The 26,130-nt window shown below is 47.9% G+C and overlaps 1 protein-coding gene across 1 annotated transcript in view; it reads right to left on the minus strand.

The window, feature by feature from the left end:
• LOC147747758 (2-5A-dependent ribonuclease-like) overlaps nt 1–26,130 on the minus strand; it is a 255,237-nt gene that overhangs the window by 85,521 nt on the left and 143,586 nt on the right. Inside the window, exon 5 of the mRNA XM_086955550.1 lies at nt 8,297–8,426. Coding sequence (XP_086811676.1) covers nt 8,297–8,426 — 130 coding nt within the window. The remainder of the gene's footprint in view (nt 1–8,296; nt 8,427–26,130) is intronic.

The raw sequence follows: 26,130 nt of genomic DNA on the forward strand, positions 1-26,130 counted from the left end.
ATGGGCTATTTTATGCAGCAGAGCATCACACTGCTCAATAGCCTGTTTATCGTGACCCTGAGTCATCCATATGAAACTAAATAATCTAACTAGTTGTTCATGTGAAGCCACCTACCTATTGAACAATGTACGGCTCAGAGGTGAACCCTGGAGCACACCATGGGCAAGCTTCATAAATCAACATTGGTATGAAGCAAGCTTTATAGCCTATTAGTGATGTACCAAAGGAGAAGACAGCCACTTCAGATTTCTAGAGAGGAAGGGTGGTCCAAGGAAGAATCCAAGTCCATATCAGTTTTCACATGGTTTTTGTAGAGAAAACACACTCAAAAAAACTCTGGACCTCTTGTGTTTTGAACAGTAAAGTCTTTAGGGGATAGTGAGTGTGTTAGCAACAGTTCTTTATATCATTAGGCTGAATCCTTGCTCATATAATTTGAGTCAAAAGTCCATTTTGTATAGGAAAATGCTCTTTATTGATTTAGGTAAAAAACATAAACAGCCGACACGTGTTTCGCCCCCTGTGGCGATTCGCGCCAGGGCTTTTTCAAGGCTGTAAAAGATCAGAGGTACATGTGTAAAACAAGTGGCCTGAAAACTGACCTTTGACCCCAATACCAGTGAGTGAAAAAATGGAAAGGAAAATGATTGAAGTGAGACAAAAAGGCACCAATTTCATTCTAAAGTGAAGTTTCTGATTAGTGATCAGTGTAGAGAAGAGCCTCGGTGACAAGTTTAGAACATAACAAAAGGTGAATACCAAGCAAAGGAAGAACATTCACCTATGTGATTTTTTAATACGTAAGTGTTGTGGAAGTTTGTATATGAAGCAAAAGTGTAGTTAGTTTGGCCAGGAAAGGGTTCAAAATCAAATTAAATCAAAATAGAGCAGACCAGTATAGTTCCAAGTGATCAAATTGACATGCCAGAGGGATGTGAAGCAGGAAAAGAGGCTTTACAGTTAGTGCTGCATACCTATTTACATTACAGTTTGTTCTTTTCAGTTCTTCATCATAATTTGTACTACTTTTCAAACAAAGTCCGGTTTTTCAAAGTAAAGATCTGTTAATACAACATTTACATTTAGAGACAGTTTTATCCACTATATTCATAGCAATACATTTAAAGCGTTTTTCCTTAACAAGCAGAGATTCACTTTATGAAATATGAGCTATTGCTAAACGATTTAGTTGCCTTCTCTCTACGAAACTGATAAAAAAACCATTATCTATATTGTAGTGTATTTGACTTCTTTGCGACAGGTTTAATTGAGAGGCAATGCACAGCGATGTTTGTAGTTTAGTCAAAGGGAGTAGAATTAGGTAGCTTAAATCATCTTTGATTTTACACTCAGAAGTTGTAGTACTTGAAAAGGGGGACACTATTATTTAAAACTAATTAGAAAAACAAGTTAGTAGTTGGGAATAGTTTTAATAGTCTGGCATGTGGGTTCCGGTATATGGTATTTGGCAGAGTATTACGCTAGCAAAATTGTTAAATATCGGCGTATTGCCCAAGTGTGAAAGACAAAATGGTCCCGTATTTAGGCAAGAGTCAAGTCATACGGACACAGAGGAAGTATTACAAAAGGAAACCTGTCCATAGAGACAGTAGGCGCACTTACTTGTGAGGGGAAATCCCTAAGTTACGTAGTCGGGAGCCTGCAGGTCGTTCCTTCCGCTTTCGCGTGTGTGTTTATGTATGACTACGGGCTGCCTCTTTTAAACCGGAAGGACAAAAATTAACCCGGAAGGCAAAGTCAGTGCTGTATTGCGAAAAAAGTGTTTGTTTAGTTTATTTCCTATATTTCAGATAAACAATGCACGGTATGCGTTTTAGATTAAGTAGACTCAATAATATCTAGGAGCTAATCGTGCTATATTATTTATTAGTTCATTCATAGGTATTATCGTCGGTTGGCCCGGAAGTTTCAGACAGGCTGACGTATTTGGTAATAATCAACAACGGACTTATTAAAATTGTCGGGTCGTGTTTTTAGACTCCGCCATTTCAAAGTGGCATTATTTAAGTGAATTCAATGATTGAGGATAAAAATGGACAGTGCTGGTGTCCGTAAAACAGCGTTTTATTACGGCGCATGGCGCATGTCTGAAACTTCCGGGCTTTTGACTCAAATTATATGAGCAAGGATTCAGCCTAATGATATAAAGAACTGTTGCTAACACACTCACTATCCCCCTAAAGACAGCCACTTCAGAGCTTGTCTTTGGAAACTCTCCCCTGACAGACAAACTGACAAGCCTGAATAACTCAGACTCAGTATGTAGGTGCAAGATGTTCAGTTTGGCCCGGCTTGTAACTCGGCTAAATTGCCACTACAGTAAGTCAGTGCCATCCGTTTTCCAAGCATATTTTGGTAACTGCACTAGGTCGAGCCTCTCTGCCTGCCTTCTTTCTGGTTGGTTTTGCACACATTCTCCACCAAGATCTAGAAGCACTGAGAGAACATTCGGTGGGAAACGTCAAATGCCTATAGCTCTAACTTTTCCAAAGGCGAAACCATTACATTGTAAATGCTTGTTCTCCTTAGCTGTCTGTAATAACACTCAATCATTTTGGGGGAAACAGTCTAAGTGGCATTGTTTCTTGGCTAGTGATGCAGCGGTCAGAGCTGCTGACTTCGGTGCACAGGATTCACGGTTTGATCCCCGCCTCCAGCGACAGCTCAGATCAGCACCATGTGACTCTGGGCAATAGCTCACTTAATTTCCACTACGGCCCCCAGCGCCTTGAGACCCGTAAGGGTGAGTAGTTCACGCTTTACAAATACGGATTTATATATTTTTTCTTTCTAAGCGCTGTAGCAAATGCTCATTTGGATTATTGTGGGAAGAGCCCTGGAATGTTGCTGCTGCTGGCTCTTGGGAGATAGCGAAGAAGACAGACAAACGTGCAAGAGGGGAAAGAGCACAGATGCAAATCTGCACTCCCAACTACCACATGCACTCTTTGGATGTGACATTTTGAAGCCATTAAAATGACCCAATGGAAGGATACATTTAATAAAACACCCAGGAATACCTTAAAGAGTTACGACCTCTGAGTACCTACATGTGAGCGAGAGACAAATAGCCCGCACCATGCTCATTCCACAATAAAAAGATCAAACTTTTAATCTTTCCCAACAATACTCTTCAGCCATCAGTGGCGGGTATTGCATAACCATTTATGCAATTGAACAATGTTAGAGGAAAGCGCCTATGCGATTAGTGTTCAGGTGCAGACGAGAGGGAGAAGCGCACAATGCAAAAAAAAACCTCTAGTCATATCACATTAGTCACATCACATACATTTCCTTAGTTAGCTAAACGCAGCACACACACAATACGTCTTTACACATGATATGTTTACACCGTGCTCTAGTTGCAAACAGTAATCTAGCGCTTTATATTTGGGAATAACTTGGTTTAGATCAGCAGACGCCAATGCAAAGAAAATGGGTATGCTATGTAGTGTCAAGATGGCAAGAAAAAAAGCACTGAAGGCGATATGTCCTTGAGGCCAAACTTTAAAAGCAATATTGTTCAGAGTCAAAAGAAAATCTAGGACGTTTATGTACATTCCAACACGTGTCAGACTGAAACAGTGTTGCCAAAGAACACACTGGAGCTACAAACACTTTGTGGCATTAAAAGAAGGCAGGGGTTCACGCTGAAAAGCTGCACCAAACTCTTAGACGAATTTCCTCGCTTCAGGAAATGGTGTGATCCTGGGCATGTCGCCTTATTGCTCTGTTCCCCGGTTCCATTAGTTGTTTTATTTTGAGAGAAGTAATACTACATGATAAAATCAAACCTTAGATATGTAAAGAGGAACTTAGCAAGCACCATCTGTCGCCCTCAAGGAGCTTGTGAAGTGCAATCACGGCTTCATAACAATACTCATTTTGTTATCGAATTCCAAAGGGTTTGGGCACAGAAAGTTTCACTGATCTTGCCGCGCGCACGTCACATGCCCCATGGTGATCAGAGAGCGCTGTCGACCTCCGACTGTGGCAGCCAGGTTACGGCATGGCACCAATCCACTTTCTGTCTGCCAAAAGACGGACTTCTAGAGCGTATGCTCCTGCAGCGCTTACAAACACTATACAAGCAAATGCATTAGGTGTCGCATTTACGCGAGACCTGTTGCATTTCAAATGGTAGGCATCACATACAACGGGAGAGAGGGCGGGCGGGGGAGAAGGCAAAGACAACAGGTGGGGGGAGAAGGCACGGACAACGGGATGGCAGGCGGGGGGGGGGGGGAAGAAGGCACGGACAATGGGAAGGAGTTTGTGGGGGGAGAAGGCACCAAAGCATGTCGTGCCTTTAGTAGGAGAACCTCATTAAAGAAAATAGTGCTCACAGTCTAAACATGTACCGGGTAAAAACCGAAGTAAAGGGTCCAGTCGCCCTGGAGGTGACAAATGAAGAGGAGGCGGTACTAAGGGGGAACTAACAAGCCTACAGGTGAATCAGTGGACAGCATTTAGGATGGACAATGACACACGCCAATGGCAAATATGGGCGGAGAGTGAGCGGGGCTTCTATATCCTACTCCTCTACAATAAGTTTTGCATCGCCAGCGCGCTGGCTCTAGGCTTGACTTAAAAGAGGGTACGAATTCAAAAAACATTTAGTTTCAAGCTTGGAGGTATGGAATATGTTATAACAAACCTGATAGACCTTATATTGCACCTATCTCACTTGCTATGAAAAGGGAAGCTCCATGGTCTCCTGTAACCATTCATCAAATAATGCTATTTTGGATGCTTTATATCAACCTTTGATTGAAGGGTGCCCAAACACCCTTGAAAATCTTTCTTTAGTAATTCTATTTGAAGCACAATTAAAAATTAATACCCACATTTATCTATAATCTATAGATGTACTCTTTATAACACGATGATTCTAAAGGACTATAATTTTTCAATAATATGCTATGGTTTTTACTGAATTATAAGTATATAATGCTACATGTTTATTATTTCAATTTCAATTCAATTAAAAAAAGTCTTTATTCGATTTTCATCATAAAAGACATACTAGCATACAATTAATAAAATTTCATTAATAAAAACATCCCAGTTATATTATCACCATAAAACCATTCAATAAAATCTGATGCAAGTAATGTACATATTAACCCCTTCCATGCTGATGACGAACCCCAGCCGTCATGCACTACGGTGCTCGTGTGCTGATGACGGCTGGGGTTCGTCACAGCCCGCCCCTGTTCGTGTTGTTTACAGCACACCAGGGGAATCGCGGCCGCATGGAAAGGGTTAATAAAATTCATAGATATATAAACATAGATAAAAAAGTAATAAATCCAGAAAAGACTTTACAATATATGTTGATAAAATAATGACACAATGGTGCTAGAGAGAAATTCTATTCTCTACCCGGAGCCCAAGAGAACATTCTCGGGCAACCCTGCACCGGATAATCCATGCCCAGCTAATGTATTTGGCTACCCCAGTCACTACTACAATGGAAGTGTCAGTTTTCAAGATTCTACTGGCTGTTAGAGCAGACCTTGTGCCCAACAGACAGCAAACTGGACGCAGCCACTTCCGCCTCGGAGCACAACACAACGGGCCACCGAAGAGGAAATGGTCTAATGTTTCATCCTGGTCAACACAAGACAAGCATTTGCTACTGTTCCCCCTGCCCCAGGATTTGGTTAATCCCCTTACGGGCAATGAACCAGCTCTAAATTGATGGAAGAGCTTACGATCAAAGCTCTTTGATATAATGCCCCAGTAGTCCTCCAAGAGGCAATTATCTTTGGCATTTAAAAAGCTAGCAGAAAGAGAATCATCAGCTACACTACATTGACGTCTGCATGTTATCCACTTCCAGTATTGTTCTTTCAATACCTTTTTTGGGGGGAATATCGCAGTTTCAGGATTAAACCACAACTCTCCCAACCCCATTCCAAGTAACAATGACTTGACTCCATCGAGCCACACGATCTTATGGGAGCCCCTTATAATCTCTAACAGACCCTTTGCGTACAACGATAATTCAGGTACAGTCCACACGCGTCGCCAAAACGCCAGCGGTCTGTACTGAATTATGTCCTCTACAGGCTGGCAACCCAGGTCATATAACATGGGTATACGGGGGGAAGATTGTGGTAAACCCACTGCCGATCTTAAAAATTGGTTTTGACCAATTTTCAGGGCATCCACATTACTAAAACCCCACAACTCTGCTCCATACAATACTGCTGGTAAAAAAAATTGAGCTATAAATTTTAATAAGTGCAGCCAGTGGTTTTGTGAGGGATCTTTTATGCTCCCTAAGTAGGGCCCCTCCTAATTGGGTATGTTTTAGGGAAAACAGGTCAATTTGGGGCTTCCAGCTCAATGTCTCGCTAAAAGTCACACCTAGATAAGTAAAGATGGGTGTTTGTTCGAGAGAGGTACCTGCCATAAATACACTTGCTTTTATTGGTCTAGACCCCCTCAACACCATAAACTTTGTCTTCCCCACATTAACCTCCAGCTCATGTTCGCGGCAGAACAGCTCAAACTGCGCCAGGGCCTTCTGTAGCCCCTGGCGAGTTTTGGATATTAGAAGCGTATCGTCCACGAACATGAGCAGAGGTATCTTCATTCCCGCTAAGGAGGGGGAATCAGTAGGGTTATTAGTAAAATAGTTCATAACCCCATTAATAAATAGGGAAAATAACGTGGGGGCCAGGACACACCCCTGTCTTACTCCCTTTAACACCTCAAACCTGGCTGTCACTTCCCCTGGCTTACCCCATCGGACCTGTGCATAGGTGTGTTCATGTAATTTAACTAACACCCTCACCAGACCTGCTATCAGGGCCGGCTCTAGGCTCATGGTGGCCCTGGGCAGGGAGCGTAGGTAGGGGGCCCCCGGAAGAACGCAGGTGCGGAGGCCAGTGAAGAGGGGGGGTGTCAGGGTGTTTGGAAGAGGAACAGAGCCGGAGGCCACCAAATCCCTGCCAGGAGCTGCCTTGCAAATATGTATCCATCCTCAGAGGATTATTATATTAAGGATATTTATTGGCGTGGTGGCCCCTGGGGTTTGGTGGCCCTGTGCAGGTGCACAGCTTGCACATGCCTAAGGCCGGCCTTGCTGCTATTTCATATGCTTCACCTATTTACTTCGAATGTGTGTCATTATCCCGCAGTCTTTTTCCCCACTGGGAATCACAAAGTGGTCGTTACAACAACGGCGTTGTGATTCCGCATGTCATTACTCCGCAAGTCGGACAACGACGTGCGGAGTGGGCGCTGGATGTTGGAATAGTATAATTTACTATTCCAACTCCAGTCTGTGCGGACACTAGGGAAGGTGTTGGATTTTAAATCCAACACCTCCCCCCCCCTCCTCCGCAAGTCGTTGTTATGACTTGCGGAGTAATGGTATGCAGAATCACAACACGGTCGTTGTAACAAAAAGTTTTGTGGTAAACGTTTACCATTTACTACTCAATATTTCTAACCTTTAAGTAATTCCCCATGATTCAGTCCTTTTCTTCTCTTTCCTTTTTACTTTCTTTCTAATTTCCTTATTGATTATGCATGGAGTTTTGTATATATTCCTTTCATTAATGTTTTGAGTCGTTTCTAGAAATGAAGTTCAATTTACACTATTTTCTACGTTAAAGCGTAATTTTGCTGTTCAATACAGAATGTTAATTATCTTATATTTCATATACATTTCATATAACTTTGATCAGTAAAGTCTTTCTTAAACTTAAACAAAAGATACATCACCGCATATGTGTTTAATTTGATAGAAATAAGATATAGTACATTTGGCAATATAATGCTTGTTTACCGTTCACACTCTGTTTCAGACTGATTTCATTTGGCACTAAGATTCTATGCAAAGATAGGCTGTGCTACTTGGCTTGACTTTAGGTGTTTGCGCTACTTTGCATGACTTTAATTGATATGGATATTGCCCTGTTCCCACATCATTACACCCACTTTACACAGATTACCAGCGGGTTCATGTGTTGTAGTAGTGCACTTTTGTCAACTTTTGGCACAAGAAAGTTGTTCATGAAAGTTGATTGAGAATATCATTTAAGCCACTGTTTGTTGCACAGCACCCATTTTGTGTTGCCTGAGTATTAAGTACTCACCCCCACAGTTTAGAAAATCGGGGCCTTATTGTGTACGGATGAGTTTCTGCAATCTGATTTAACGCAGATGTCCAAAATGTAACCCGTTCTTTAGAAACATATTAATCCACAACTGTTTTATACATTAGGCACACTCATGAGTTGCTGGTAAATACATTACCCTTTTCGTCCATTCATTGAAAGTTTTTCCCTCAATTGCATCCGGGCAGTTCAAGTTCACAACCAGAGTACACTTCTCCGACGTCTTGATGTCAGGTTCATTTCCAACTTCTTGGAGAAAAATAAATTTGCTGAAAGGGGCAAAGTGAAAAGGGAAATTACGTTTTGCATGCTTTGGTAAAAAATGTAAAAATAGAAAAACTCAAGGGTTACTGTACATAACATATCTCACGAACACAAGAATGGCAAGCTGCAACAATTGTGGATCAGTTATAACTGATGTATTTTTAATTATCCGTGCTATCTTTAGAATATTTTATTGTTGTTTTTGTAAGCTTTTAACATTCAATTTCTCACTTTTGACACAAGGCGCTGTATATGGCACACAATTAGTTCTTCTCTTCTGCTGCACATCTGTGGCATGGGAGCAGAGGCACGGTGTTCCCTCCTTTTTATGGAGTCATGCCTCATGAAAATAAGGTAACATCATCTTAGGACTGGGCACGCATAAAATGTGTGTTAGAATCATCCACACAGGAATAGCAACTCAAGTGTCTGCAGACCTTTCTCTAATGCTAAAGAGCTCTGTGGGCAAAAGAAAGGGCACAGACAGCCGTTGTGCCCCCTCTGCACCTTCTGTAATAGCACCCCATTGGTGGGACATTTTTCAAGCCCAAAGTCTACCTTGTGGTGTTTATGGAAGTGTGAACATCTCACATGGGCAGAAAGGGCAAGAACCTGATCAATTCAAATTCAATTCAAATTGAATTTATTTCGGATATATTGCAATCCATAAAAGCACAAAATCATTACACATTTCATAATAAAAACACCATAGCATTTACAAACTCAATCATAATTCATACATCATACACTTTTCTTAAAAGAGTGAGTAGACAAAATCAGTACCACAGATAAAGTGCAAATAGTGCCCACGTACAACAAAGTGCATTAGTGCGTTGGACTTCGGCTAATTCATAATTACTCATCTAAACATTTTCTTAATCTCACAGTTAGTTTTAAAAATTCTAGCACCTGGAGGACACTGTCAGTGTGCAAAAGCTGTAAATACATGAGGGCAGGTCTAATTTGATTAAAATGTAATCTCTTTAAAAGAGTGACAAGATACCGCCTACGAGGGGAATCGGAATTTGCCTAGCGTAGTAACGGTAAGTTTCAATTCTATTAAGGACACGGAGGCGAGGATTATGCTTTTCTCTCTTCGCTGTTTATTCACATAACACCACACAGCAGCCAGAAAAGCATCAAAACTTTGAAAAATTTTTGTATTCCAAACACAGGAATATCAGAAAACATCATAATAACACTTTTATAACTACAAGTCCCATGAGATCAACATTAGGCAGTCCTTTCTTAGTGTCCATAAATCCCAATATAAGGCGTCCATCTTGTGAACTCCTCCTCTTTCTTCGTCGCGAGTCAGGCCAAAGTCTCAACCATCTCGTTTCGCACCATCATTTCCTGGCGGAAAAAAGAACAACGTGAGCTAAGCCATACCCGCTAAATTCGAAGGCAAGATAACAAGACATTGCTACAAGTCAATGACATGCAATCCAGAAACAGTAATCCACATTGAAATCCGGAAAGAGATTACTTACACCAGTACGGGCAGGATCTCCGCAGGAGGTATGGGTGGGATAATCCTCGCCTCCGTGTCCTTAATAGAATTGAAACTTACCGTTACTACGCTAGGAAAATTTTGATTCTATGTCAGGACCGGAGGCTTCGGATTATGCTTGTTCAAAGCTTGTTCACCACCAAACTAGCAATATCCACCACTGGCTTAAAATAAAACCTTTTGAAGGTGGAATCCGAAGACCAGTCCGCAGCGCGCATGAGGTCTTCTAAACGTGCCCCAAGGGCAAACGCTTTGGAGGCCATGGCCCCTCTTGCGGAGTGCGCTCCGAACTGCTTTGTATCAATACCAGCTTCCTGCAATACCCAACGCACCCACCGGGCTATAGTGGGGAAAGAGACAGCCTTGTGAGGTTTGCGCAGCGCAATGAGTAATTGCCGCTCGCCCGGAGGGCGAAGTTCTGTTGTGACCTCCTCATATGTTTTTAAACACTGTACCTCACACAACTTAGGGACATCTGCAAATGCCGGATAAGAAATAGACCTCGTAGCCGATTTCGTGCGGCGGCCCACGGTAAAGGTCACCCCATCCGGGGAAAATGCTCTCGCCGTGACATCTAGGGCACGCACGTCAGACACTCTGCGACATGACACTAAACAGAGAAGCATCGCCAGTTTAGCTGACAGTTCCTTTAAGGAGAGATACTTGTTAGGCTGCCAGGAAAGAAAAAGGTTCAACACCACGTTAACATCCCACAGGACAGAATATCGTGGCTCCGGTGGTAAAGCTAGACGTACTCCTCTGAGGAGCAGACACACAAGGGGATGTTCCCCGACCGCCACTCCATCCAACTGCACATGAGCTGCTGATATGGCAGAACGTATCGTGTTAATAGTCCGGTATGCTAAGCCGGCAGTAGAAAGTTCCGCCAGGAAATTCAGGATGGGAACGAGACCTGCGACCATGGGATCCAAATCCCGTCGAAGACACCAACGAACCCACCTGGTCCAAGCCGATCTATACCTCTTGGCAGTGCTGCCTGCCCAGGCCTTGGACAAAAGTTGCTGAGCTGAGTTCGAAAGGCCAGGGAGCGACCAGCGTCGCCTGAAAGCCTCCATGCCATGAGGCGGAGAGAACCCTGGAGGAGATGGTGAGGGACCCCATCTGGATTGAGGAGAAGACGAGGAAGCCGGGGGAGTAGGATTGGAGAATCCCAGGAAAGTTCCAGAAGAACTGGAAACCACACTTGCGACCTCCACACGGGCGTCACCATCACTACGTCCGCCATTTGGCGGCGAATCTGGGCCGCGGCCCGCACTATCATGGAGAAAGGCGGGAAGGCATACGGTCGTTCCTGGCCCCAGTCTTGGAGGAACGCATCCGTCGCCTCCGCCAAGGGGTCCGGTCTCCAGCTGAAGAACCTCGGTAGCTGGAAGTCCAGACGGGATGCAAACAGGTCTAGGGAAAAAGGACCCCAGCATGCCGCCAGCCAGTGGAACACTTGAACATCCAGCTTCCACAGGCTGGAGTCTCGAAGGTATCTCGAGTGCCAATCTGCCACTTGATTGGCCCGTCTCGGCAAATATTCTGCCGTTACCGAGACCTGATGGGTGAGACAATAATCCCAAAAGTCTTTCGCCAGATCCGCTAGTGCCCGCGATCGCGGACCCCCTAAATGGTTCACATACCGAACCGCCGAAACATTGTCCATCCGCAGAAGGACACATGACTTCACCGAATCTCTCGTCCAGCAACGGACGGCGAATGAACCTGCTAGAAGTTCCAAGCAGTTGATGTGAAGTCGCTGTTCGTCGGATGACCAAGCGCCGCCTGTGGAGAAATCCCCGCAGCGGGCGCCCCAGCCGGACCTGCTGGCGTCGGACTCGATCACCAAGTCCGGAACGGACCCGAAAATCGCTCGCCCGTTCCACGCCTCCATGTGGGCGAGCCACCAGGACATTTCCTCCTTGACCTCTACTGACAGGGGAATCAAGCGGTCGTAAGAGAGCCCCCTGCGCAAATGATGCGCTTTCAGGCGCTGAAGGGCCCGATAATGAAGAGGGCCTGGAAATATCGCCTGAATTGACGACGAGAGAAGGCCTACCACTCTGGCAACCTGCCGAAGGGAGGTGTGCGACTTGGAAATAGTTTGCCGCAGCACATGTTTGATTTTGGCCATCTTCCTGGACGGTAGACTGAGAGTCGAGTTCACTGAATCCACCACGAAGCCCAAGAACACCATTGTCTGGGCGGGCGTGAAAACCGACTTCTCCTTGTTGACGATAAACCCCAGACCCTGCAACAGGGAGACTGTCTGGGACAGATGAGCGGCCCACCTGCTCGGGTCCTGTCCCAGCAGCAAAATGTCGTCGAGATAGACGATCAACCGAATCCCCTGACTCCGCAGGGTTCCTATGGCCGGGTGCAGAATTTTGGTAAAGCACCAAGGGGCCGAGGAAAGACCGAACGGAAGGGCCTTGAGCTCGAAAACCATGCCTTTCCAGCAAAACTGGAGGAAACGGCGATGCGGAGGGTAAATGGGAACCACCAAATACGCATCTTTGAAGTCCAGGCGGACCATCCAATCGTTCGGGAGCAAAACGTCTCTCAACAGATGGATGCCCTCCATCTTGAAGTGGTTGTACACTACCCAGCCATTGAACTCCTTGAGGTTGATGACCGGCCGTCTGCCCCCGTCCACCTTTTCCACAAGAAAAATATTGCTCAGGAAACCCCCGGGGTGACGCGTTGTTCGACAAATAGCCCCTTTGCGCAGCAGCGCCGAGATTTCTTCATCGATCAACAGCACGTCTGGCTGAGAAAAAGTTATGGGCAGAGGAGGCCGTAACTGGCGCGGTTGGTCGTAAAACTCTATGCGGAACCCCCGCACGGTCTGAAGGACCCATGCGTCCGTCGTAATAGCCGCCCATGCCTGTGGGAAACATGCCAACCTCCCCCCAATAACAACTTGATCCGCAGGGATCACACTCACCGTGGGAATTGTTGCCGCCGGAGTCATTCCGGAAGTTTCCGCGTCCTCGGAAACGCTGACCTCTTGTTGGGTAAAAGTTGTTGTAGTTCGCAGAGGAGTTGTAGTTTCCTCTGCCGGAGCCATGCCCTTTGTTGGGTTGTTGCTGACCGCCACGGCCGGTCGTGAGGCCCCTGCCACGACCAGCCCCTCGGGAAAAACGCTGGTGGAAGACCCGCTTGATGGTTGACTGGGCCTTGTCCAGGGAAGTGAAGGTGGAGACAAACTTTCCCAGCTCCTTTATGAATGGCTCGCCAAAGAGACCCCCTTGTGCAACAGCGCCAGCCTCCGAGGAGGCCAAATCACCCAACTTGGGGTCCAGTTTGATCAGAAGCGACCGACGCCGTTCGGTCGAGAGGGCGCAGTTAGCGTTCCCTAGGAATATAACGGCCCGCTGCGCCCAATTGGACAACACCTCCGGGCATATGGCGCTGCCCGACACCTTGGCTTCCTCGGCCATATCCAGGATCTTGGTGAGGGGGCCAATGGTGTCCAATAGCTTGTCCTGACAGGAGCGCCAAGAACGGTCGATCCCCTTACGGGGGTCCTTCACAAACTTCGCCATGAAGGTGGCCATTTTTCCATTTAGTTCCGGCGTCATAGCCACCTTTCCATCCAAAGTCGGGCGGGGGCATTCACCCCTCAAGCAACTGCGCGCCTCCTTCTCCAAGGGCTTGCGGAGGCGGCCCGCCACAAACTGCGCTACCTTGTCCCCAGGCGCCCAAGCAGCTGACCGTGGGTGCATGATTTCATCCGGGTCGAGCATGCCCGAAGTGTCCTTGGGCAACTCCGTCGAGTTAGATGCCGGTCGCCACGACCGCACGGAGTCTTCGTCGTCGTCATCCTCTGTATCCGCGGGGGAAACACCTCCCGGGGAGGCAGGGACAGCATCCGCCGGCGTCGAAGGGACCTGAGGCGGGGGCGCCGCGGGGGCAGGCCCGGTCGCCTTAGCCAGGAAAGCGTCTCGTAGGCGCTCGAAGGCGTCCTTGTCCACGCCTTGCGCACCACTGGGACCCGCGTCCCCACGTGGCTTCTTGGCCGCCGGTGGCTGGCTAGGATCGTTGGCGGGCATCCCCGCGAGGCCCGGCGCCAACTTGGCGCACTCTTCAACAATGCGGGCCGATAGCCTGTCCTCCATAGGCCCTACGATTTCCTGCACGCAACGGTAAATCGACTGATCCACAGCCGCATAGAATTCGTCGTCTTGGAGGTATTGGTGTGACTCTTCCTCCTCGACGTAGTACCCCTCAGCCATGGCGTCCACCACGCAGCAAAGAAAAAATAGGTATCTGAGGGCTCCGATGGCGTAGACAACTGCCACGTATGGGCCAACCGGAGGTTAGCAAGGATTTTTAGGCCGGCGGAACCAGGCAGTCACGAAGGCAGCACCAGCCTTCTTAGCGCGCCGACCCTCTCTCCAGAGACCGGGTCGCACCGCCTCCCAGCGCGCTTGAGCGGGTAACACCCCAGCGGAAGCTGATGTAGGAAGGTGCTTAAAATCGCCCGCAGGCGTCAACGTGGTCACAACCACCAGTACAGACCCCAACGGGGCGTTCAAACACAGGACAGTACAACCCAAGAGGGCGTCAGGGTTAGGCGGCAGCAGGGCTCCGGCGACGTCGTCTCCCCAGCGCGGCTCCAATCAGCGAGACGGAAGCCGCGCGCGGGCAGGCGAGACGCTACGGCGCCCTCTAGCGGCGATATCAACACCGCGGAACACACGGGGACATCGCGTAAGGGGCGAAGGCGTCCCCGCGATGGAAGGGGCTCTGGAAGAGAAAAAACCCCACAGACCCCCAAAGCAATAGCAAGAATCTATGCAAATAGAATATCAACCATGCAAGAAAACAAAAACCCCATCAGACACCAAATTGTGAAAGAGAGGTAGAATAGCACTTAACTGGCTGCGAAGCAGCGAAGAAAGAGGAGGAGTTCACAAGATGGACGCCTTATATTGGGATTTATGGACACTAAGAAAGGACTGCCTAATGTTGATCTCATGGGACTTGTAGTTATAAAAGTGTTATTATGATGTTTTCTGATATTCCTGTGTTTGGAATACAAAATTTTTTCAAAGTTTTGATGCTTTTCTGGCTGCTGTGTGGTGTTATGTGAATAAACAGCGAAGAGAGAAAAGCATAATCCGAAGCCTCCGGTCCTGACATAGAATTCATAAAATCTACATAAAAATATAAAATGCAGCATATCCTGTGGAGACTTCCCGTCGCAGCCACAGGGAGCTGCAGTTTTCTTAAAAATGTCCAACTTTGGTCTGATTAAAAGATGATGGAAAATATTAAACCTGAACCGGGTCAGCAAGAATTTTTCATGGGAGGTAAAGGAGCATGTTAGGTACAGTTCCATGGTATCACAAGTTCTTAACATGATATACTTCCTAACATTAGGTTTCAAGAGCTCAACTTCTTCTCTTAGGGCACTGTGATCCATGTAAAAGGCCCTCTTAATTGCTGCAACATCACCCTTAACTATTTCACTCGGGTTTTAAAACAAGTTCAGGCGTCCAAGCTTCAGAAATTGGGACTTCAAGTATTTAAGCCATGGTACACACATTGCATGATCAAGCGATACAAGATCTTCCACTATCTGGTGGGTTAAAGGAATTTCCTGATTTGACCATAATTTTACCCAGCATAACAGTGGTCTTAATCCAACAATGCCGGATAAGTGCTGGCTTCCCAGCTCTTCATGTACCGCTAAATTCGATGTACTTACTGGGACACAAAGCAAACGCTTTAAGAAGTTATTTTCAGCTATCTGTAGTTGTTCGCCGTTTGCATAGCCCCATATTTCGCTGCCATAGACTGCGGTGGCTATTGATTTAGCATTGTATAATTTCATCATGGCCACATTTGGCTTTTTCCCCAATTTAGTGGCAAAGTTAAAAATGGAGGCATTTACTCTGGTCGTTTCCCCCTTCTTCCTTGCCACATGTGGAGCCCAACTAAGCTTTGTATCAAATAAGACACCAAGATATGAGAACGTATGGGTGATGGGGATCAGGACATCATTTAGTTTAAAAATGAACTTCTTTTTTGATTGACGGCCAACATGCATTATATAGGATTTAGAATTATTGACCTTAAGGTCCCTATCAGTCATGAAGTTATTAAAAACATTCAAGAGTGCCTGGAGACCCTTTTCTGTTCTTGAAATTAAAACCGCATCGTCTGCGTATAAAAGTAAAGGAATACCCCTCGTACCGACTCTAGGACAATCTGATTTTACCTCCTGGAGTACGGCGTCTAAATCATTTATATAAAAATTAAAAAGAAATGGGGCCAAGATACAGCCCTGACGAACTCCTTTATTCATACTAAAATTTCCTGTGGTTTCCCCGTTCGATGAGAACCTCACATTGGCTCTTGTGTCATTGTGCAAATCCACTAGGAAATCCACAATCCCCCTATCAACACCTTTATCCCTCATGGTCTGCCACAGCCTCCCCCTCTTAACACAGTCGAAGGCTGAGGACAGATCCATGAAGGCAAGGTGAACTGCTCCCTTCTGTACAACAGTGTATTTATTCAGAATAAGAAACAGGTTGGGACACTGGGTTATGGTAGAGCGGCCTTCGCAGAAGCCGTATTGGGAAGTAGACATAATATTATTTTCAATTGACCAGCTTGTTAAACGTTGAAGTAGGACTCTCCCCATGATCTTAACCATTGAAATATTAAGGATATTGGTCGGCAGCAGAGAGCACTTCCCCTATCTCCCTTCTTGAAGACAGGGACTATAGTTGACAAACCCCACGTTCCCGGACAACCCACTATGGTTGCAGCATTAAATACAGCCACCAGAATGGGTGCCCAGAAAGCTGGATCAGATTTGTAAAGATCCGGTGGTATTCCGTCAGGTCCCGGGGCTTTATCGCAGGAAGACCCATTATGGCAGCCAAGACCTCACTTTTCTCAAATGTAATACCGCCACCCCTGTCAGGGGGGGCGAAATCCATGGTTCCAGGATCCTCAGAGTAATACAGGTTTTTAAAGTGACATTCCCAATCCTCTTTGGTTATGCAACAGACAAGTCCATCTCCTGGGTCCTCAGCCAAAAAAGGTTTTTTAACCAGTGCCCAGAACTTGGTGCTGCTATTCAGAGTGGAGGGATCAAGTAATTCCTCCCAGGCCTCTTTTCTTAGGAATTCCTTGCGATGGGCAGTTATAGCCTTATATTCCTTTCTGCATAATTTTACGTTCTCCTGATTCCTCGGGGTAGCTGACAAAGCAAGCCTCAGTTTGCGAGCAGCTTTAGTACAATCATGGCTGAACCACCTCGGACCTATTTTCACCTGGTTTTTATTAGGGACAGATAATAGCTCTGACACCTTCTCCGATATATTTTGATAAGCCGCTAGAACCTGCCTGGGATCACCCCCCTCAATGGTACAATCTTTGATATCCTCTGAACACCGTTCAGCAATATTTTTGTAGAGAATATCCGCAGAGACCATTGACCATTTTAACCGCCTCCTTCCATCTGTTGTTCCCAGCCTGCCTTGACTATTAGTCTTATTTCCCTTTTTTACCCAGGGACATTTTTAGGCAGATTGTTAGAGGGTTATGGTCGCTAAATTCGCTTGAGACAATGCAGAAAGAGTCTAAGAAAGTTTGCATCGTCCGAGAGACCAGTATATGGTCTATAAAGGTGCCCTTGCCATGCCCTTTAAAGGTGGGGATATCAAAACAGTATAGCGGGTCCCTAAGTGTCATGGCCAGTGATAGATCAAAATCATCCAACAAGTCATTACACAATTCCCCCGCAACAACCCGCACGTTCGCAAAACATTTCTGGTAAACATTTATTCAATGGATCTACGCAAGGATGCACATTAAAATCCCCCATAATCATGAGGTTATGGCCCAGATCTTTCATAAAACTAGAGACAAAAGAATTTAATATAAGAATTTGATTCCTGCCTGCACTATCTTGAGTAGCATTATAAAAATTCACCATGCCAACATGGCAATTACCTCCAGATAAAGCTAAGCCCATTACACCTGTATGCTGTGATTCAATTCTTCGTACTTCACAGGGTATTAATATGGAAACAAAAATTACAAGACCTGGAGGAGCTTCGCGGGCAAGCAAGATGGCCGCGTAAGCTCGGAGCTCCGCAGACCCTCCGACCCTCCGCATATATCCTGTGAGAAATCCTGATCCACGGTTGTGGATTCCATTTGGCGAGTGGTCGTAGACACGGGACCCGCTTTCCGTTTCCAAATCCGACATTTCTTGGCGGAGTTATGACTCTGTGCCAGGGATGCGCCATTGTCCCGGAGACGGCCGACGGTCGAGACGACGCATAGCATGATCGATATGCTGAGTGAGCGCCTCCAGCTTCTGTTGGCGGAGTGAACGTAGCGGCAGAGTTGCCTACTGTTGACTTGCATTCTGTGAGGCTGCGCTCCGCGCCCATCTGAGGGCTCACAGCGACATCGTCCCGCTGCCCTTTGTTCTGCCCGGACCCAACATGGCTGGCAGAGGTGATCCCGACAGGACGGCGAACCGGGTCAGTAGGAAGACGATCCAGCCCCAGACCAACAAAATCGACCGGTACGCCCAGCAAAGGACCTCGCCCACTGTGGTCGCTCAATCTAAGGACTCCCTACGGGCGGGCTCACCCGAGGAGTCGGAACCCACTCTTCGCGACATCATGGGGGCGATCGCAGGCATCAGGACTGAGATGCATAAACAACATGAGGTCCTGACACACAAGGTGGACACCCTGGCTATCAATCTCAATTTGATCAGGGCCGACCTGGGCAAAACGAATGATCGAGTGAAATCTCTCGATATCAAAACCTCCAGCCTCACTACCGATGTCTCGGACCTGCAAGCGGAGGTCCGTACCTTGCGGTCGGTTAATGACCTGTTTTCGAGGCGGCTGGAGGATTTCGAAGGACGTGCCAGGCGGCAGAATGTTCGCATTATTGGGGTGCCGGAGGGAGCGGAGGAAGCGGCCGTTGACCTCTTTGTCGAGGACTTGGTTAAGACCCATCTCGCTCCAGCAGGCCTTAGTCACTTCTTCTCGGTTGAGCGGGCCCACAGAATACCAGGCGGCCCCCCGAAGACGGGCGTCGCACCGAGACCCATCATCGCCCGATTATTCAACTTCAGAGATGGAGATGCGATTCTCCAGGCCTAGAGCCGACATGGGCCTCTCAACTTTCAAAATGCAGACGTGAACTTTTACCCGGACTTCACCAGAGCTGTTCAGAGACAGCGTCAAAGTTTTGCGGGGGTGAAGCGGCGCCTCAGGGACCTAGGGCTGAAATACTCTATGTTGTTCCCCGCTAAACTGCGCATTGAACGTGATGGCCGCGCCCTGTTTTTCGATATGCCTGAGTCTGCGAGCGACTGGCTGGACACTTTGCCGCATCGGCGGGAGGAGCAGGAGGAACATTCTGAAGGCGCATCTGGTGGCCCTGATCCTCAGGAATAGTACTTCTCGCACTACCTTTGTCGGTTGGTGTGCCCGTTGACTATGACCGATAAAGCCAATGCTGTTGCACTTTAATGGGACTATCCTTTTCTCACATGGAGGGTGGCAGGGGGGGACTGTGGGGGCTCCTTACTCCTCTAGGGTCTTTTTGTAGCTTAGTTTATGGGGCGACAGGCACACTGCTGGTTGGGGGGGCTTTTTAGTCTGCTGCAGGGGTGCAGGGTGGGGGGTGGTGTTGGGGTTGGTTTTGTGTGCTTTCTTTGTTTCTTTCTTCTTTCTCTTAGGCAATGGTTCGTATGCTATGCTTTGTTTCATGTATCGGTGGGGCCTCTGAGGGCTGGTGAAGGCTTGGGACACGATGATGGGGGGTAGGACATTGAAAGTTCTTTGTTGGAATGTCAATGGCTTGGAACCTTGGACAGGCACCCGCCTAGAGACCTCTGTAGCTCGCAACTGTGGCTGCCCACTTTCCTAGATACTATGGGGTTGGTCGACTGCTGGAGACTCCTCCATCCCACCCAAAGCCAATACTCCTTTCATTCTGGCGCACACGGTAGCCTGTCAAGGATTGATTATGTTCTCGCCTTGGCTGCTCACGCACCGGCGATCTCTGAGGCCTGATTTTTGGCGAGAGGTATATCGGATCATTCCCCGTTGTGGGTCTCATTCGATTTTAATATTGTTGTAACGGAGCGACCGGTGGTGGTCAATCCGTGGTACTTTCGGAACCCAAAAACGCGTGGTCGTTTGGCCAAGGCGATCGAGCTCTACTTTACCGAGAATGTGGGATCGGTTGCATCAGCTGCCACCTTATGGGAGGCGTTTAAAACGGTCTTGCGGAGTGAGGCATTTGCCCTCATAGCGGAAGCTCGTAGGAACAGGGACGCCGACATGGTGCACATTGAGGCAGAGATTATGGAGTTAGACTCTCGATTGGAGGAGGGCCCTGAGCCCGAGCTGCTACATAACCTCTCCCTTAAGCAATTGGAGTATCGAGACCTGGCCACCGACGCTGTTCTTGTCATGGGCAGGGAACAACAGGGCCGGATTTACGACGTGGGTGACAAGGCGGGCAAGCTACTAGCTTGGCTCGATAAGAAAGAGAGGGCCAGCCGCGTCGTCCCGGAGATATTGGGTGACGAAGGTTTGTTGATTACTGACCCGAGCGCAATCGCTCAGTCCTTCTCGGATTACTTTCGGGGCGTTTACTCCTCGGTCTCGGACCGATCTGAGGCCGACTCGGGCGCTCTCCTGTCGGACATCGACCTCCCATGCCTGTCGGAAGCGGATCGAGACGATCTAGACAGGGACATAACTGCAGACGAGGTTGCACTCGCAATTCGCTCCCTGAGATCTGGCAAGGCACCTGGCCCTAACGGTATTCCGGTAGAGCTTTATAAAATCAAGCCGGATATGGTTTCCCCGCATTTGCGGAACGTGTTCCTTGAGGCGCGGGAGACTGGTTTACTTCCCCACGACCAGAGGTTGGCCACCATTGTGGTTATCCATAAGGAAGGGAAGCCAAGAGATTTGTGCCGATCATATCGCCCCATCTCTCTGTTGAACGCGGAGCCTAAGATTCTAGCCAAAATGCTCGCCAACCGTTTGATTGGCGTCATCGGCGACTTAGTGCACCCGGACCAGTCGGGCTTTATTCCACACCGCAACACTGCTCTTAACCTACGTAGACTTTATGGCGCCCTGGCCAGGGCCCATACGCTCGAGGAGCCGGCTGTCCTGGCATCGTTGGATGCCACGATGGCTTTTGACTCCCTTGAGTGGAATTACCTGTGGGCAGTGTTGGCGAAGCTCGGTTTTGGCCCGGAATTTGAAGGATGGGTCAAACTCTTATACGCTGATCCGCTGGCTAATGTAGCGGTCAACGGTCGAGTTTCAGCATCCTTTGTTCTTCAGAGGGGCACCAGGCAGGGCTGTCCTTTGTCACCCCTCCTGTTCGCTCTTGCACTCGAGCCGTTGGTGGCCTGGTTACGCAGCCACCCCGACCTGCATGGTATTCGGTGGTCCCCGGACTTCGAGGACCGAGTATCACTGTATGCAGATGATATTCTTCTGTACCTCACTTCCCCCTGCAAGTCCCTCATTGTGGCCTGTGACGTATTGCGACTTTTTGGTCAGTACTCCGGCTTAGTTATTAGCTGGTCTAAGTCACATTTGTACGTCCTGAAAGGGGGAACGCCTCGCCTCCTGAGAGGTTGCGGCATACAGGTGGCGAACCAGGGCTTTAAATATCTAGGGATCTACATCTCCACTAACTCCAAAGCGCGCTATGAGCATAACTTGCTTCCCCCTCTTCTCCGCCTTCGGCGAGACGTGGAGGGGTGGCGTAAACTACCGCTCTCTCTGCTTGGGCGCGCGGCGTTGTTTAAAATGATGTCCTTGCCCAGGTTCCTTTACGCCCTCCAAAACACTCAAGATCCGGTCCCTGCCCGTTACTTCAGTGAGATCGAGAGCCTACAACGCGCTCTGCTTTGGGATGGTCGCCCTCGCATCGCTATCACGAAGCTCACGCTGCCGTGGTACGATGAGGGGACAGCTTTGCCTGATGTGCGGAGGTACTATTGGGCCTCCCAGCTAGCGGCCATTAATCATGGTTTATATGGTCCATTGGACAATCCGGGGTATGCCATGGATCGGTGGTTGCTGGGTGGAGGGAAGTACCATAGGGCACTCTACTCGAGGTCTCTTGACAGGCGGATGTCTGGTCCAACGAAAACCGCCGTCCATATCTGGAGGGCGGTTACAAAGGCACAGGGATGGAAAGACAGGCTAACAAAGATGACCCCACTCTACGACTCGGACATACTGGGTAGACTGTGGCATACCAAGGGCTTTGATCAGTGGGATCTGATTGGCATCTCCAGGGTGGAGGACATGTTGTTGCGTGGCGAGGTAAAATCTTTTGCCCAGTTACAGGCAGAGTATCAGCTGGGTGGAACGGAATTTTTCCGGTATGCTCAGCTGAGGCATGCACTACTGTCCGCCATGCCGGAGGATGAGGCGGTTCCTGATGGTTCTCCCTTGGAGGATAGGGTGCTAGATGGCCACATGCCAGACAGTGCCATTTTATTGGCATATAAGAAGCTTATCAACGTCCGTACAGACCTCCTTCTAGGAGTGAGGGACCAGTGGTTGCGAGACGGGATAGAGATTGACGACGAAGATTGGCAGAGTGCGGTATCTTCTCCTAAGGAGGTCGCTATCTCTTCCCGTCTTCGGCTGGTGCAGCTTAAAATCTTGCACAGAGTCTATGTCACTGGCCCCAGACTTGTACGTATGGGACACTCTGTTGATGGCCTCTGTAGGCGCGGCTGTGGTGCCCTCGCCACATTCATGCACATTATATGGGAGTGTTCTGCAATAGCTTCTTACTGGCAGCGTGTACACTCGATTATGAGCGAGGTAACTGGAGTGGAGGTGCATGCTGAAGCCAGGAGATGCCTTCTGAACATATGGGGTCCGACGGACCATACCGTGGCTCAGACCCAATGGGTGACCCTGGGTAATATGGTCGCGAAACGGGACATTGCACAGATGTGGGGGGCTACAACGGCTCCGAAGGTTGTACAATGGAAGGCCAACATGGATTGGTGTATGTTCCGGGAAAAGACTGTGTATGTTGCCAGGGGTAAAACTAAAAAGTGGCAGAAAATATGGGGGGCTTGGAACGAGTACAGAGGGGACATTTGCATACCTCCGGAGTCCGCTCCACAGGAAGAACACTTATCACCGTAGCCTATGACTCCAACTGGAGATTTACTATTCTGCTATCCTGTGTTTCCCTCCCCCCATATTCCTAGTGTTTCTACTACACTGATTATTACTGTGTTCACTGTGCTTCCCGGCCCTTCCACTACACCTCACTGTACTTTGAATTTCATTGCCTTCTTCTCTGCGCCAGTTTCGGCGCTTCTTCTTCTCCTTTTCTCTTTCTCACATCTGTTTAAAAAGTAAAAAAAATTAACTTTTACTCGTTCTGATGTAATGATTCTTGCACTTTGATTTACTTTGCTCCGTTCTGCTGCCTCGCCTCAGGGATGTAAGGCTAAATAGCTGTGTGCACTGCTTTGAAATAAAGGTTTTAAATTTAAAAAAAAAAAAAAAAAATTACAAGACGCCCCTTGTGCCTACCCCTTATTGATGGCAAAGCTGGCACATAGAGGGCCTTATACCCTTCCAAAAAGAGGTTACATCCCACCTCCCATGTTTCTTGTAGGCAGATGATCGTAAATTGCTTAATATAGGTCACCCAGTTTTCATCAGACATTTTGGCCGCAAGGCCTGCAATATTCCATGAAACAACATGGCATCCTGACGTTATACCCACCGGGTTTTCTGAGTTTATAGATTCACCTGTAGCCACAGTATCCTGAGCCGCAGGTACCACCTGTCAATCACACAGCTCAAGACCGGATAAGACTTCGTACCTGTTCTGTGTGTTGACATTCGACCTATATTGATAGCGCCCCACACTAGTATTCCTGTTGTAAATTTTGTTCGGTCCACCTGACCCACAGGGATTAGTGATGTTATAGATGAATTGAGTGTCCTGAACTGGAGTATAAGGTTCAAACACCCGCCTGGTTAAACTCTGTTGGGGTGTGGGTTTGCACAAATGTGCATAAAAGTATCCCAGTGGGCGCACACAGATACTATTCTCATTGTATACCAATGAGGAAGCTCTCAGAAGGACAGTTGCCACATGCTGGGGGGTTTTAAAATTTATAACTATACAATCCCCAGAACCTATCTTTTTGGAAGGTCCCACCCAATTTATACGCCTTACTGCCATTATCTGGTCAGAATATGAAATGGGAAAGCCACAATTTTTGTTAAGCCACGGCACTGCCTTGTTTTTCAAAGAGGTGTGGGATTCATCATAAGGGGATGCAGGATGGGTACCACAAGGGGGAACATTGGTCAATACTGCCACAAACGGTGCACAATCTGGTGGTAAATTTAGATAGCGATTATACCTTGGGGGTCTAGGGGCTCTGCTACTTTGGTGGGCTATAGTCGGTTGTAGCTGCGAAGCAGTTACCACAGGGGCGTCCAATCGGTTAGGTGTTTCAGAACCCGTGGCAACTGCTGCAACAGTATTCCCCCTCCCCTTATTCCGCAGATCATTAGCTTTCACAGCTTCTTTCCCTTTTCCCCCAGAGTGTACACTACCATTAGATGTTGCAGTCTGCTGTGTCGGTAACAGACCACCCAGCCTCGCCACTTCCTTTACCTGGTTAATGGTTTAATGAGCTCCTCTATCTTCGCTGTTAAAGAGACTTCTAGATTTTTTATCAGTGAAGCAAGCAGATCAGAGTTTAAATTAACACCATTACCATTAGTGCCAGTAAATACAAAAGGGATTATGGCAGGACTATTAAGTGCCTTGCCGCCCTTTTTTTTAGCCTTAGAGTTATTGTGCTTCCCCGCCTCTTTTTGAGGTACTGTCCTGCAAGTTCTCAGGGGCCTAGTTTCAGGCTGGGTCTCATTCAGCACACCGGTATCTTCGCTTAACCGGGCCAGTGAGTCTGAATGGAACTCGACACTCACTACAATGGGCAATGGAGGATCTACAGAAATAACATCACTTGTGTTAGCCTCAATGTCTTGGGTCAGAGTAATTGGGGATTTTTCTGATAGTTCCACTGTCATAGTGCCCTTCCCCAAAGAGGCACGTCTATCATTGTTTATCTGATTTACTTTCTTAACCAGATAATTATCCAGAGAGGCGGGACCCACCACCACCTTATCCGTTTTGGATTTAGACATTATAAACAGTGTTGGTACAAAACTTATACACTAATACCCTCTGGTCTACACACTCACAAGAAAAGTCAAAAGATATGACAAAAAAGTCTTACGTGCTCGCAGCACGTTGGAGGTCCAAAGAAAACGATGTAAAGTCCCTGGCCCAGTCCAGTCTCCTCAGGCCTCTGAGGGCCACAGAGGGCCCGCCCTTGTCCCGGGCTTCTCCCGGGCGCGCCTGCGCGCGTCCCGCGGGACGAGGGGGCGTGCTCTCCTTTATGCGCCTCCCGGCGCTTCCGGACTGCGAGTGTGGCAGCGGCGGCGTCCTTGCCGCAAAGGGGCTGCTGGGGGATGTAGTTTCAAGTGTCCCCCGGCGGAGCCAAGCCCGGCCAGGAGCACCCACAGCAACAATGGCGGAGCCAAGCCCGGCCAGGAGCACCCACAGCAACAATGGCGGAGCCAAGCCCGGCCGAAAACAAACAACGGAGCAGAGCCCGGCCGTGGGCAGCAACAGGTAGTCAGTTACGCCTCCCACAGGACTCAGCGGCGTGCTCTCCTTTATGCGCCTCCCGGCGCTTCCGGACTGCGAGTGTGGCGGCGGCGGCGTCCTTGCCGCAAAGGGGCTGCTGGGGGATGTAGTTTCAAGTGTCCCCCGGCGGAGCCAAGCCCGGCCAGGAGCACCCACAGCAACAATGGCGGAGCCAAGCCCGGCCAGGAGCACCCACAGCAACAATGGCGGAGCCAAGCCCGGCTGAAAACAAACAACAGAGCAGAGCCCGGCCGTGGGCAGCAACAGGTAGTCAGTTACCTGATCTATAACAACATACCTTGGCTGAGGAATTTTTGAGGTTATTATACCTGTTGACCCTAAGTCTTTTGTTAGCTCCTAGAGACTAATGCCTGCTTGGATGCCATGTTCAATTTGATGTTGCAGCCACATTACCTGAAGAAACGGCCTAAGAATGTAGCACTCGAGAGATG

This window comes from Lissotriton vulgaris, chromosome 1_1 (genome assembly GCF_964263255.1).
Source record: "Lissotriton vulgaris chromosome 1_1, aLisVul1.2, whole genome shotgun sequence".
Lineage (NCBI taxonomy): Eukaryota > Metazoa > Chordata > Amphibia > Caudata > Salamandridae > Lissotriton > Lissotriton vulgaris.